The sequence below is a fragment of the Rhinopithecus roxellana genome, chromosome 5, assembly GCF_007565055.1.
Source record: "Rhinopithecus roxellana isolate Shanxi Qingling chromosome 5, ASM756505v1, whole genome shotgun sequence".
NCBI lineage: Eukaryota > Metazoa > Chordata > Mammalia > Primates > Cercopithecidae > Rhinopithecus > Rhinopithecus roxellana.
The window spans coordinates 85,860,805-85,876,898 of record NC_044553.1 but is presented as its reverse complement, the minus strand read 5'-3'; the positions used below and the strand labels follow the sequence as shown (position 1 = coordinate 85,876,898).

Below are 16,094 nucleotides of genomic sequence, written 5' to 3'. Positions count from 1 at the left end.
ATGTATTTCACATATCTAAGTCTGGAGCCACGCAGTCTAGGGTTTTTTTTTTTGTTGTTGTTGTTGTTTGAGACGGAGTCTCGCTCTGTCACCCAGGCTGGAGTGCAGTGCCGGATCTCAGCTCACTGCAAGCTCCGCCTCCCGAGTTCACGCCATTCTCCTGCCTCAGCCTCCTGAGTAGCTGGGACTACAGGCGCCCGCCACCTCGCCCAGCTAGTTTTTTTGTATTTTTTAGTAGAGACGGGGTTTCACTGCGTTAGCCAGGATGGTCTCAATCTCCTGACCTCGTGATCCGCCCGTCTCGGCCTCCCAAAGTGCTGGGATTACAGGCTTGAGCCACTGCGCCGGGCCCAGTCTAGGGTTTTTACAGCAGCTCTACATTGTAATGAGGGACTTGGATTCTTTTTTATTTTCACCTTTCTATACTTACTGCATGGGCTTGCATCTTCGTAGTTCAGAAGTGGCTACAGCACCTTCCAGTCCCCAATGTCAGCCCAGCTCCCAGTTCCAGCCATGTTCCAGGTAGAAAAAACGGTAGAGGGGCAAAAGCATTTTCCTCTTAAAGCTTCATATCTTCATCTTTTTATTTGTAAGAGGAAGCCTGCCCCAGGGACTTATTCCTACCCCTGATTGGCCAGAATTATATCATATGGCCACTCCTAGCTGCTTACGAAGGGGATTGTGGATAGCAGGTAGGAGAGCTAAGCAGCAGTATTTGCAGTTGCTACTTTTTGTTAACTCTTTGTCATGTAGGCTTATATGGCTCCAAGGAAAAGGTCAAGTTATTTATATATGAAGATATAATACTCCAAGAAGTTCCTTCTTGTCATTAAATTATGCATTTATTAATTCAACAAATACTATTTTTTGTTTGCTAATATATGCCAGATGCTGTTCTAAGTACTGCGGACAAAAACAGTAAACAAGACAAAGTTGCTGCTCTCATGGAACTTTGTTCTATTGAGAAGAGGAAGACTATAAACAAATATCAATATACATTTATATTTACATATTTTATATATTTGTTATGAATATCCATATTATGTATGTACATGGGTATATATATAGCTATGAAGAAAAGAAAAGTAGGGTAAGGGAAATAAAGAGTGATGGTGAGTATTCCATAGAGAGTGTTCAACAAATTTCTCTCTGATGAAGTGATATTTGAACAGAGACCTGAAAGAAGTGATGGATAGATGGGGAAATGAGAGACTATCTGGGGAAGAATGGTTCAAGCAGAGGAAACAGAAAGTAAAAAGACCCTGAGGAGAGATGAATTTGGCATGATCAAGTAAAAAAAAGGAACCAGTATGACTAGAGCACAGTAAACAAAGAGGGAATGTTAGGAGGACAATGGGAGCCATAATACTTTGAGCTTATAGGCCATAGCAGAGATTTTATTGTAAGGGACATGGAAAGTCATTAGAGAACTATGAGCAGAGATTAGCACAATCCAGTGATTCAAAGAATCATTGTAACTGCTGTGTGGAGAATAAATTGTAGTATGACAAGGATAGAAGCAGAGAGACCAGTTAGGATGCTATTCAATTTCCCAGGAAATCAGTGATGGTCTCAACTATTATAGTAGTCATCGAAGTGGTGAGTAATTATCAGATTCCAGATATATTTTAAAGATAGTTTAAATATATAAGAATAAAGTATCTTGCAAGGTTCTGGCTTAATAACTGGAAGAATGGAGTTGCTGTTTACTGAAATGGGAACTGCAAGAGAATAAGTCATTGTATGGGTGGAATAGGAGGATGGGGAATTAAGAGTTTGTTTTGGGACATTTTAGGTTTGAGTTGCTGGTTGCACATCCAAATGCATATTGGACGATATAAAAATGTAGAATTGAGGGTAGAGGTTGAGATTGGAGATATAAAATTAGTAGTTTTAATGTATGGATGATACAAATGCTTTGGGACTAAATATGGTTACCTGTGGAGTCGATAGCTAAATAATAATATTTCTTCATAACTTTTTTCAGAGGAGAGAAAATTTCCTATGATATCCTAAATAAATTGAAGTTTGGGGACTTCATTTTACTAACTAGTGCATTAAGTATTCAAAATTTTGTGTAGTAGTTGAGTACATGAACTCTGAAGCCAAAATTACCTAGTTTTGAATCTTAGCTCTTCTGTTACTAGCTCTGTGATTTAGGAAATGATACATAATTTCTCTAAGCTTCTCTTTCCTCACCTATAAATAAGGATAATTGTGGTGCCTCACCATAAGGTTGTTGGGAGGATTAATGAGTTAATTTAGTACACTGCCTTGACACATAGAAAGAGCTCAAAAAGGATTAGTCAATGTCATCATTGAATTTCGCTAAGTTTTGACACATGATGTAACACTGCTAACTTGATTTAATGTTCCCTATATTTTGCAGGCAGGAGAAACAGTTTCTCACCTGCTAATCTTCATTTGGGGACATTTGAAATTGGGAGTTGTGATATTATAAGTCATTGCCACTTTTTAATCAGTGTTACAGTATCATATTCTTAATTATCTTACTGTTCAGGTCACAGTGCTGTCGATATCACCAAGGTGGCCAGAAGACACCGTATGTCTCCTTTTCCTCTGACATCTATGGACAAAGCCTTTATCACAGTCCTGGAGATGACTCCGGTGCTTGGGACAGAAATCATCAATTACCGAGGTACTGTTATATTTGACCATTTCCCTTACTTTTCTTCATTTTTTACCAAATAAGATTCATGTAACATTAATGCACAGTTTTCCTGAAAAAGAAAGATTATTAACTATTATTACAATTATCATCATTCTTTTTTTTTTTCTTATTTCTACTCAATAAGAAAAAGGCTAAGGGTTCAGCCTTAACAGTATACAGAGTAAAATCCATGAAACTGCCTTTTCATTTAAAAAAAAAAAAAAAAAAAGGAAGAAAATCAGCTGTGTTTCTGCTGTCCATCAAAATACCAATACTGCAAACTAAAGAAAGGGCTGTCAGCACTGAGTGAGGAAAGTAAACTCTGAGTCTATGTGATGTCCTTTCTGTCAGAAATGGGAGACAACTAATATGTCTTGTAATCATCTTTTTCTGTTTGGAAAACCTGTATTTAAATGTAAATACAATGTATTTACATACATTGTAAATAAATATTAAAAAATGTTAATATATCCATGGATAACTAAGACAATGGAAAGGTAGCATTCCCCAGTATTTTGTTTTTAATTAACAACTTCCATGTCTAAAAATTCAGCATAGGAGTTGTATTCAGGCATCCAGTTCCAGAAGACCAGACTCCTGAGGAGAACTTCCAGCCAATAAAGCTTGTGGTTTCTTCCCAACACCAAAAAGAGAAGTTGTGTTTAGTGCAATCTGAATAAAATATAGTTTCTTAATTTGTTATGCAGAAAGAACACAACAGAATTAATTTTATAAATAAAAAACTTTATAGAATCATAAAATATGCAAACTACAATGAACAGTAGAGAGCACAAATACCCTAATTTTTTTGCAAGGAAACTCAAACTCAGAATAGCAGAAAAGGAATAGGATTAAGGTCTCAAGATTTACATTCTTCCTTTTACTACATAATTGTGCTCTCTTCTTCCACCATTAAATTATAAAAAATAATGCAGCTAACATAATGGTGCCAGATTTTAGCTCTTTTCTCTGTGTCCCTACTTAGACAAGAATCATTATTATAGTTTGCCCTTATCCTACATCTTTGGTTCACATTTTTTTAGATATACATATCATTAGGCTTAAACCATTTGTTTTTCTTTTACTCCTCAATAAAGGAAAGATTAGAAAACTGACTAGAGTAGGGATTAGTCAGGAATTAACTGTGTGATTTCAAAACAATTTTAATGGAATAGTTTTGTTTATTATCAAATGTGGAATGTTGAGATATTTATTGATATCAGTAGAAACCAAGACATTTTCAGAAAATGTGAATGTAAACTTAAGTTATAAAAAAATTAATACTACTTTACCTGTTACAAAAATAAATAAACCATCCCTGTTTTGTTTTTTTTTTTATAATTTCAGAGGAGTTTCCCTTAACATCAGTCCTTAGAAAAATCTCACCATGTATTCCAGGTCACATTTAAAGATACAGTCTGGTTTGTTTGTTTGTTTTTTTAAAAAAGGTTGGAAATTGCCATTTCATTTTTCCTCTAGAGAAAAATGCTGTCAGATGTATTCTCTTTTCCCTTCATGTGCTTCTTTCCCATTCATTTATTCATCAAATCAGTTGTCACTTATACGTGAGCAGACTCTTCACAGATGGATAACTTTTTGTCAAGTGTTTCCACCTATGATGATGAAAAATAATAATGAGGTTTGCATTGAACCTTTGAGTTGGATCAAACTCAATTTTTTGTGTAAAAGGGTATTGTAATTAGACCCCCTAGGCACTTTGATTAGGTGTTTAGAAAACATTATATATAGAAACATAATTTACTTTATTCAACAACTATTTAATAAACGTCAAGTAAATGTCAGATACTATGTTAAGTCCTGTATTTGCAAAGATGAATAGAAATAAAACTCCTGCCCCGTGGATTTCATAGGCTAGTGCAGAAGAGATTGGTAAATTAATGTAGTACTTGTCTCCTCTAATTGGCTCCTTTACAGGCTTGCCTTCCTTTGTCAATTCCTTGAAAAGCTTTCTTTACAGTTTTTTTTCCTTTGGCCCTTTTCACATCTTGTCCATTGACTTCAGATGGCCTCATGCAGGCTAGTAGTTTCAGATACCATTTATAAGGTGAATTTTAAATCAATACCATTGCCCAGAGCTTGTCTAAGCTCTAAACTCATATTCTAAATGTATTACGTATCTGCTGCTAGTAAATATAACATGACAAATACTAAATTTATTTTCTCTACTTCTACAATACTTGTGTTTCTGCGTCCTCTTAAAACTGTCCCTTGTTCTACATTCCCTCTGTTATTGTTTTATTTTAGGTTTTTTTTTTTTTTTTTTTTTTTTTTTTTTTTTTTTTTTCTGAAATGGAGTTTCATTCTTGTTGCCCAGAGTGGAGTGCAATGGCACAATCTCGTTTCATGGCAAACTCCACCTCCTGGGTTCAAGTGATTCTCCTGCCTCAGCCTCCTGAGTACCTGGGATTACAGGCGTGCACCACCATGCCCAGCTAATTTTGTATTTTTAATAGAGACAGGGTTTCTCCATGTTGGTCAGGCTGGTCTCAAACTCCCGATCTCAGGTGATCCGCCCACCTCGGCCTCCCAGAATGCTGGGATTACAGGAGTGAGCCACTGCGCCTGGCCCAGTTTAGGTCTTTATTATTAACTTTCTAGACAATTGTTAACAGACTCCCCTCCCCCCAATTAAGTTCGTCCCAATCCATTCTCCAATTTGATGCCAAAGTAATCTGTTCAAATTTGCTAATTTGTTATTCACACTCCCTACACGCAACTCTTCAGCTGTTTTTCTATAACCTCAAGATAAAATTCAAACTCCTTGACATGTCATGAAAGGCCTTTTATAACCTGATTTCTTCTAATTTTTTTTTGTTTCTTCTCTTACCTCCTTATCATCATACCTTGCTTCTCCCTAAACCTGACATGATAATTCTTACTTCTTATTCTCTCTTACCTCTAAGCCTTTATTTATGTATCTTTTTTTTTTTTAAGAGACTAGGTCTTACTATGTTTCCCAGGCTGGCCTTGAACTCTTGGCCTCAAGCGATCCTCTCGCCTCGGCCTCCCAAAGTACTAGTATTACAGGCATAAGCCACCAAGCCTGGCCCCTTTGCTTATATAGTTTTCTCTTGGAAAAACTTTATCTTACTTCTCTACGTATTAACTACTGTGTAACTACCACATATTCTTTTTTTTTTTTTTTTTTTTATACTTTACATTCTAGGGTACATGTGCACAATGTGCAGGTTTGTTACATATGTATACATGTGCCATATTGGTGTGCTGCACCCATTAACTCGTCATTTACATTAGGTATATCTCCTAATGCTATCCCTCCTCCCTCCCCCTTCCCCACAATAGGCCCTGGTGTGTGATGCTCCCCTTCCTGTGTCCAAGTGATCTCTTGGTTCAATTCCCACCTATGAGTGAGAACATGCGGTGTTTGGTTTTCTGTTCTTCCGAGAGTTTGCTGAGAATGATGGTTTCCAGCTGCATCCGTGTCCCTACAAAGGACACGAACTCATCCTTTTTTATGGCTGCATAGTATTCCATGGTATGTATGTGCCACATTTTCTTAATCCAGTCTGTCACTGATAGACATTTGGGTTGACTCCAAGTCTTTGCTATTGTGAATAGTGCTGCAGTAAACATACGTGTGCATGTGTCTTTATAGCAGCATGTTTTATAATCCTTTGGGTATATACCCAGTAACAGGATAGCTGGATCAAATGGTATTTCTAGTTCTAGATCCTTGAGGAATCGCCACATTGTTTTCCACAATGGTTGAACTAGTTGGTGTGAGATGGTATCTCATTGTGGTTTTGATTTGCATTTCTCTGATGGCGAGTGATGATGGGCCCATTTTCATGTCTGTTGGCTGTATGAATGTCTTCTTTTGAGAAGTGTCTGTTTATATCCTGTGCCCACTTTTTGATGGGGTTGTTTGTTTTTTTCTTATAAATTTGTTTGAGTTCTTTGTAGGTTCTGGATATTAGCCCTTTGTCAGATGAGTAGATTGCAAAAATTTTCTCCCGTTCTGTAGGTTGCCTGTTCACTCTGATGGTAGTTTCTTTTGCTGTGTGGAAGCTCTTTAGTTTAATTAGATCCCATTTGTCAATTTTGGATTTTCTTGCCATTGCTTTTGGTGTTTTAGACATGAAGTCCTTGCCCAACATGCCTATGTCCTGAGTGGTATTACCTAGGTTTTCTTCTAGGGTTTTTATGGTTTTAGGTCTAACGTTTAAGTCTGTAATCCATCTTGAATTAATTTTTGCATAAGGAGTAAGAAAATGATCCAGTTTCAGCTTTCTACTTATGGCTAGCCAATTTTCCTAGCACCATTTATCAAATAGGGAATCTTTTCCCCATTTCTTGTTTTGTCAGGTTTGTCAAAGATTAGATGGCTGTAGATGTGTGGTATTATTTCAGAGGGCTCTGTTCTGTTCCATTGGTCTATATCTCTGTTTTGGCACCAGTACCATGCTGTTTTGGTTACTGTAGCCTTGTAGTATAGTTTGAAGTCAGGTAGCGTGATGCCTCCAGCTTTGTTCTTTTGGCTTAGGATTCTCTTGGCAATGTGGGCTCTTTTTTGGTTCCATATGAACTTTAAAGCAGTTTTTCCCAATTCTGTGAAGAAAGTCATTGGTAGCTTAATGGGAATGGCATTGAATCTATAAGTTACCTTGGGCAGTATGCCATTTTCACGATATTGATTCTTCCTATCCATGAGCATGGTGTGTACTTCCATTTGTGTCCTCTTTTATTTCACTGAGCAGTGGTTTGTAGTTCTCCTTGAAGAGGTCCCTTACATCCCTTGTAAGTTGGATTCCTAGGTATTTTATTCTGTTTGAAGCTATTGTGAATGGAAGTTCATTGATGATTCGGCTCTCTGTCTGTTACTGGTGTATAAGAATGCTTGTGATTTTTGCACATTAATTTTGTATCCTGAGACTTTGCTGAAGTTGCTTATCAGCTTAAGGAGATTTTGGGCTGAGACAATGGGGTTTTCTAAATATACAATCATGTCATCTGCAAACAGGGACAATTTGACTTCTTCTTTTCCTAACTGAATACCCTTGATTTCTTTTTGTTGCCTGATTGCCCTAGCCAGAACTTCCAACACTATGTTGAATAGGAGTGGTGAGAGAGGGCATCCCTGTCTTGTGCCAGTTTTCAAAGGGAATGCTTCCAGTTTTTGCCCATTCAGTATGATATTGGCTGTGGGTTTGTCATAAAGAGCTCTTGTTATTTTGAGATACGTTCCATCAATACCGAATTTATCAAGAGTTTTTAGCATGAAGGGCTGTTGAATTTTGTCAGAGGCCTATTCTGCATCTATTGAGATAATCATGTGGTTCTTGTCATTGGATCTGTTTATATGCTGGATTACGTTTAATGATTTGCATATGTTGAACCAGCCTTGCATCCCAGGGATGAAGCCCATTGGATCGTGGTGGATAAACTTTTTGATGTGCTGCTGGATTCGGTTTGCCAGTATATTATTGAGGATTTTTGCATCGATGTTCATCAGGGATATTGGTCTAAAATTCTCTTTTTTTGTTGTGTCTCTGCCAGGCTTTGGTATCAGGATGATGTTGGCCTCATAAAATGAGTTAGGGAGGATTCCCTCTTTTTCTATTGATTGGAATAGTTTCAGAAGGAATGATACTAACTCCTCTTTGTACCTCTCATATAATTTGGCTGTGAATCCATCTGGTCCTGGACTTTTTTTTGGTTGGTAGGCTATTAATTATTGTCTCAATTTCAGAGCCTGTTATTGGTCTATTCAGAGATTCACCTTCTTCCTGCTTTAGTCTTGGGAGGGTGTATGTGTCCAGGAATGTATCCATTTCTTCTAGGTTTTTTAGTTTATTTGCACAGAGGTGTTTATAGTGTTCTCTGATGATAGTTTGTATTTCTGTGGGATTGGTGGTGATATCCACTTTATCATTTTTTATCGCATCTATTTGATTCTTGTCTCTTTTCCTCTTTATTATTGATTCTTCTCTCTTTTCTTCTTTTTTGCTAGTGGTCGAATTTTGTTGATCCTTTCAAAAAAACCCAGCTCCTGGATTCATTGATTTTTTTGAAGGGTTTTTCATGTCTCTATCTCCTTCAGTTCTCCTCTCATCTTAGTTATTTCTTGCCTTCTGCTCACTTTTGAATTTGTTTGCTCTTGGTTCTGTAGATATCTATTAGTTCTGCTTGGTCCAGAGCTGAGTTTGAGTCCTGGATATCCTTGTTAACCTTCTGTCTTGAGTGGGGTGTTAACATCTCCCATTATTATTGTGTGGGAGTCTAAGTCTCTTTGTAGGTTTCTAAGGGCTTGCTTTATCAATCTGAGTGCTCTTATATTGGGTGCATATAGGATAGTTAGCTCTTCTTGCTGCATGGATCCTTTACCATTATGTAATGGCCTTCTTTGTCTCTTTTGATCTTTGTTGCTTTAAAGTCTGTTTCATCAGAGATTCAGATTGCAACCCCTGCTTTGTTTTTTTTTTTTTTCTTTGCTTTCCATTTGCTTGTTAGATCTTCCTCCATCCTTTTATTTTGAACCTATGTGTGTCTCTGCACATGAGATGGGTCTCTTGAATATAGCACACTGATAGATCTTGACTCTTTATCCAACTTGCCAGTCTGTGTCTTTTAATTGGACCATTTAGTCCATTTACATTTAAGGTTAATATTGTTATGTGTGGATTTGATCCTGTCATTATGATGTTACCTGGTTATTTTGCCCGTTAATTGATGCAGTTTCTTCATAGCATTGATGGTCTTTACAATTTGGCGTGTTTTTGCAGTGGCTGGTACCAGTCGTTTCTTTCCATGTTTAGTGCTTCCTTCAGGAACTCTTGTAACACAGGCCTGGTGGTGACAAAATCTCTAAGCATTTGCTTGTCTGTAAAGGATTTTATTTCTCCTTCACTTATGAAGCTTAGTTTGGCTGGATATGAAATTCTGGGTTGAAAATTATTTTCTTTTTTTTTGAGACGGAGTCTCGCTGTGTCGCCCAGGCTGGAGTGCAGTGGCTGGATCTCGGCTCACTGCAAGCTCCGCCTCCCGGGTTCACGCCATTCTCCTGCCTCAGCCTCCCAAGTAGCTGGGACTACAGGCGCCCGCCACCTCGCCCAGCTAGTTTTTTGTATTTTTTAGTAGAGACGGGGTTTCACTGTGTTAGCCAGGATGGTCTCAATCTCCTGACCTCGTGATCCACCCGTCTCGGCCTCCCAAAGTGCTGGGATTACAGGCTTGAGCCACCGTGCCCGGCCGAATATTATTTTCTTTATGAATGTTGAATATTGACCCCCACTCTCTTCTGGCTTGTAGGGTTTCTGCCAAGAGATCCACTGTCAGTCTGATGGGCTTCCCTTTGTGACCTGACCTTTCTGGCTGCCCTTAACATTTTTCCTTCATTTCAACCTTGGTGAAATTGACAGTTATGTGCCTTGGGGTTTTCTCAAGGAGTATCTTTGTGGTGTTCACTGTAGTTCCTGAATGTGAATGCTGGCCTGCCTTGCTAAGTTGGGGAAGTTCTCCTGGATAATGTCCTGAAGAGTGTTTTCCAACTTGATTCCATTCTCCCCATCACTTTCAGGTACACCAATCAAACATAGATTTTGTCTTTTCACATAATCCCATATTTATGGTAGGCTTTGTTCATTTCTTTTTACTTTTTTTTTCTAAACATGTCTTCTCGCTTTATTTCATTAATTTGATCTTCAATCACTGATATCCTTTCTTCCACTTGATCGAATCAGCTATTGAAGCTACTGCATGCATCCCGAAGTTTTTGTGCCTTGGTTTTCAACTACATCAAGTCACTTAAGGTCTTCTCTGCACTGTTTATTCTAGTTAGCCATTCGTCTAACCTTTTTTCAAGGTTTTTAGCTTCCTTGTGATGGGTTAGAACACGCTTCTTTAGCTCAGAGAAGTTTGTTATTACCAACCTTCTGAAGCCTACTTCTGTCAACTCATCAAAGGCATTCTCCATCCAGCTTTGTTCCATTGCTGGTGAGGAGCTGCGATACTTTGGAAGAGAAGAGGCGCTCTGGTTTTTAGAATTTTCAGCTTTTCTGCTCTGGTTTCTCACCATCTTTGTGGTTTTATCTACCTTTGGTCTTTGACGTTGCTGACCTACAGATGGGGTTTTGGTGTGGCTGTCCTTTTTGTTGATGTTGATGCTATTCTTTTCTGTTTGTTTGTTTTCCTTCCAGCAGTCAGGTCTCTCAGCTGCAGATCTGTTGGAGTTTACTGGAGATCCACTGCAGACCCTGTTTCCCTGGGTATCACCAGCAGAGGATTCAGAACAGCAAATGTTGGAGAACAGCAAATATTGCTGCCTGATCCTTTCTCTGGAAGCTTCATCCCAGAGGGGCACCTGCCTGTATGAGGTGTCTGTTGGCCCCTACTAGGACGTGTCTTTCAGTTAGGCTACACAGAGTTCAGGGACCCACTTGATGAGGCAGTCTGTCTGTTCTCAGAGCTCAAACGCCATGCTGGGAGAACCACTGCTCTCTCAGAGCTGTCAGACAGGGACGTTTAAGTCTGCGGAAGTTTCTCCTGCCTTTTGTTCAGCTATCCCCTGCCCACAGAGGTGGAGTCTATAGAGGCAGTAGGCCTTGCTGAGCTGTGTTGAGCTCCACCCAGTTCAAGCTTCCTGGCCACTTTGTTTACCTACTCAAGCCTCAGCAATGGTGGACGCCCCTCCCCCCACAAGGCTGCAGCCTGACAGGTGGATCTCAGTCTGCTGCTCTAGCAGTGAGCAAGGCTCCGTGGGTTTGGGACCTGCCAAGCCAGACACGGGAGAGAATATCCTTGTCTGCCAGTTGCTAAGACCATGGGCAAAGCAAAGTATTTGGGCGGAAATGTCCCATTTTTCGAGGTACAGTCTGTCACGGCTTCCCTTGGCTAGGAAAGGGAAATCCCCCGACCCCTTGCACTTCTCGGGTGAGGCGACGCCCTGCCCTGCTTCAACTCACCCTCCATGCGCCACACCCACTGTCCAACCTGTCTCAATGAGATGAACCAAGTACCTCAGTTGGAAATGTAGAAATCACCCATCTTCTGCATCGATCATGCTGGGAGCTGCAGAACAGAGCTGTTCCTATTTGGCCATTTTGGAACAGAGTCACAATAATATTCTTAAAGTTAGACAGATAGTTATGGTTACAACTAGAACCCAGAATCCTTAACTCCCAGTCTGGTGTTCATTTCACTATAGCATACTGCATCTCAAATCAATATAAAAATTATTCTTACACAGCAAGTGCCTAGATGTGTTTCCATGTATAAGGTGTTTTCTGTTTTTCTATTTTGACTACCAATGAATTTTCTATTGTCTCTGGTCTGTCTTTTAGCATATTACTATTTTCAGCTCCTATCTGAAAGCAGGGATTTTAAGCAACAAGTATTCCACTGGTAGACATTCCTGGCATAACCATGGATGATAACATTTGTAAGACTACCATTTATGATTCATTTTCTTTATTTGTAAAATGCATGACATGAATAAATTACAACTTCACAGTTGGTACAGTACCAACTTCTGTAAGGCAGATTAAAATATTCTGGCACCATTCCCTGAAATTCCCGATCTTTTTCTATATACAGTGGAAAAAACTATGAGCTTTTTTTTAATAGAAAGGATTTTGCTGTCTTGGGAATTTTATTTTAGATTATAAGCTCTAAGCTTTTTTAAGATTACATGATTAAAGACTTCAGTGTCTCTGACCTAGGTTCTTTGTTTTTCTGCTTTAGCAGTTCTAGTCAAGGAACCTTTAAGTTTTGCTGTTGGAACTAAGTTTGGAGCAGTGAAGTATCTCTTTTAGAATACTGACCACAGCACAAAGGCCCATGTTCCCATCTCTGACTTCTAGCTAGTTAGCTGTCTGAGCATAGGTAGTTACCTTAAGCTGAGATTGGCTTCCCTTTAGAAGAAATTCTGAAGTCCTCACCAGGGTCACTGGGGGTGCATTAACTGTTCCGGATGGTTCAGGGGCTGTCAGAGAATAAGGAAAAGGGATATAAGGTATACTTAGAAGTAGTTTTCATGAGACACTCTTTGGCTCTATCTTTTACTTGCTCTACCTTTTACTAGCCAAGTGACCCCGGACAAGCTACTTAACCTTTCTGGGTCTTATCTCCCTCCTACGCAAAATGGAAATAATGTCTACCCAATATAGGGTTATTGTAGGATACTATTAAAAGAGATAATATTGTATAAATAATTTTATTTTCACTAACCTGCTGTATTTGGAATTTAGCAACTGCTTCCCTTTCCTCTGCTCTCCTAACATGGGAATTCTAAGGTCATAACCCTGAGATAAACGCTTGTAAATTACAGAGTCAAAGCTAAAATTGGCTCAGCTCCATTTGTTGGCCTACATTTGGATCCTGTATGCATTTTGATGTAATCAGATTTTAATTCCACCCAGGTCATTCAGGAATATATCTCTGTCTCATTCAAAAATTTAATTAAGCAGCAGTTTTTATGTTATTTTTTTTTTAATTTTTGCTCTTCTCTGATTGAGCTGCACAAAATTGAAGCAAAGAATTGAGATAGCTATTCAAATATTTCCAATGAGAAAGCATATATTTTTATTATCCAAATTACTGCCTTCAGTTTCTACCTTCAGTCTAGTAAGGTCTTCACTTAGAATGATTCTACTTGCAAAGAGATGTTGGTCTGTGCTGGCATTTGCTGTCTATTTTTTAATTTTTTCCATGAATGTGGCCTCTTAAACTCATTCATATTTCCCTTCAGGTATTCATATCTCTTTAGACTCGTCATTCCATGAACTTCATTACACCACTAAAATATGCACATCTCATTATATCCTTCTACTTCTGCATCTTATTATATCATTACCTTTGTACTCCCTGCATTCTTCAAAATGTATATCTTAATCCCTCAATATATCTTTGTGACATATATGTGTGTATATATATGTGTGTGTGTGTATATATATATATAAAATCACAACTTGTAACTAATCATGGTATCCTCATATTCAAAAATTATGTTACAGCCGGGTGCAGTGGCTCACGCCTGCGATCCCATCACTTTCGGAGGCCGAGGCAGGCGGGTCGTGAGGTCAGGAGTTCGAGGCCAGCCTGACCACTGTGGTGAAACCCTATCTGTACTAAAAATACAAAAATTAGCCAGGCATGGAATCCCAGGTACTTGGGTGGCTGGGGCAGAAGAATTGCTTGAACCCGGGAGGTGGAGGTTGCAGTTAGCTGAGATCGGGCCATTGTACTCCAGCCTGGCAACAGAGTGAGATTCCATCTCAACAACAACAACAAAATATATATATATACACACACACACATATATACATATATATACATGTGTATCTACACATGTATACATACATATACACATGTATATTTATATATATAATATATATATTTTTGGCTATATATATATGTATATATATAGCCAGTCAGCATTCTGTATATGTGCTTTCAGGTGCTTTTTTCCCGAGTATTGTTGGTCCCACTTGTGTGCTTTTACCACAGTACTTATTAAGTCTTCTTGTTTAGGGGGGTTATTTTTATAGCTATGTAATTGAATAAACTTACTTATTCACACAGAAATCAGGCCTATACCATCAGAGAAATGCAAATCAAAACCACAATGAGATACCATCTCACACCAGTTAGAATGGTGATCATTAAAAAGTCAGGAAACAACCGGTGCGGTAGAGGATGTGAAGAAATAGGAATGCTTTTACACTGTTGGTGGAACTGTAAACTAGTTCCACTATTGTAGAAGACAGTGTGGCAATTGCTCAAGGATCTAGAACTAGAAATACCATTTGACCCAGCCATCCCATTACTGGGTATATACCCAAAGGATTATAACTCATGCTGCTATAAAGACACATGCACATGTATGTTTGTTTATTGCGGCACTATTCACAATAGCAAAGACTTGGAACCAACCCAAATGTCCATCAATGATAGACTGGATTAAGAAAATGTGGCATATATACACCATGGAATACTATGCAGCTGTAAAAAAGGATGAGTTCATGTCCTTTGTAGGCACATGGATGAAGCTGGAAACCATCATTCTGAGCAAATTATCGCAAGGACTGACAACCCAACACTGCATATTCTCACTCATAGGTGGGAAGTGAACAATAAGAACCCTTGGACACAGGAAGGGGAACATCACACACCGGGGCCTGTTGTGGGGAAGGGGGAGTGGGGAGTGATAGCATTAGGAGATATACCTAATGTAAATGATGAGTTAACGGGTGCAGCAAACCAACATGGCACATGTATACATATGTACCAAACCTGCACGTTGAGCACATGTACCCTAGAACTTAAATTATAATAATAAAAAATAAAAAGAAAAAGAATCAGGCCTATAACCTTGGCCTAAGTTCCCTATTTATATAGGCCTAATTTAGGCCTATAACCTTGGCCTAATCCTCCCAATCAGGTAGACTAATCTTCCTTTTTCACACTTCCTTCTATGCATACCATTCTATATGTTCCTATACATATTCTCTCTTTTAAAAAAATAAAGTATATTATAAATAAAAAGTAAAGTAGGAAAATAAAACAGAAAATAGAAAAAAGCATATTACAAATGTATCTCTTTAAGCAACTTTAGTAGAAAATAATACTTAATCCAAAAAGTAAGGGGGGTTAATTTTTCAATAGGATTTTTAAAGTTAATTTACACAGCTTTTATTGACTATGCTTGTGGTTAAAATAAGGTACAGTCTTTAGATATGATTCTTAGTATTTCCATTATTTATAGGTACCTCATTATATTTTCACATTTTCTGTATACACGTCTTATTTGCTGTAGTTTATCTTGCAATTTTTAAATTCTATATTTATTTTGAAGTTCCTTAGTCTATAGAATTACATGAGGATTCAGAAGGTATGCAGTGGAAAAAAATGTTTTAGTTAAAACGGAAAAAAGAAATTTTCTCAGAAGTAATAGCATAAAAATACCTTATTCCAGTAAAGAAGGGTCTCTAATATTTTTAGAAATTACAACTCATCCCTGTCTATTCCTAATGTTTTATTGGTGGAATTATGAAAATTAGTGAAAATGAAAAGAGAAAACCTTAGGTGACAGTAAAGGATTTGCCAGTACCAGCAGGGTTATTTTTTCTTTTTTTTTCTTTTTTTTTTTTTTCTATTATTATTATACTTTAAGTTCTAGGGTACATGTGCATAACGTGCAGGTTTGTTACATATGTATACTTGTGCCATGTTGGTGTGCTGCACCCATCAACTCATCAGCACCCATCAACTCGTCATTTACATCAGGTATAACTCCCAATGCAATCCCTCCCCCCTCCCCCCTCCCCATAATAGGCCCCGGTGTGTGATGTTCCCCTTCCCGAGTCCAAGTGATCTCATTGTTCAGTTCCCACCTATGAGTGAGAACATGCGGTGTTTGGTTTTCTGTTCTTGTGATAGTTTGCTG

General features: G+C 38.3%; 1 protein-coding gene across 2 annotated transcripts in view; it reads left to right on the top strand.

Annotated features, from left to right (window-relative positions):
• Positions 1-16,094, top strand: part of GPHN (gephyrin) — a 736,692-nt gene that overhangs the window by 604,764 nt on the left and 115,834 nt on the right. For both annotated transcript variants that reach the window (XM_030930981.1, XM_030930980.1), the window contains one exon: positions 2,522-2,659. In XM_030930981.1, coding sequence (XP_030786841.1) covers positions 2,522-2,659 — 138 coding nt within the window. The remainder of the gene's footprint in view (positions 1-2,521; positions 2,660-16,094) is intronic.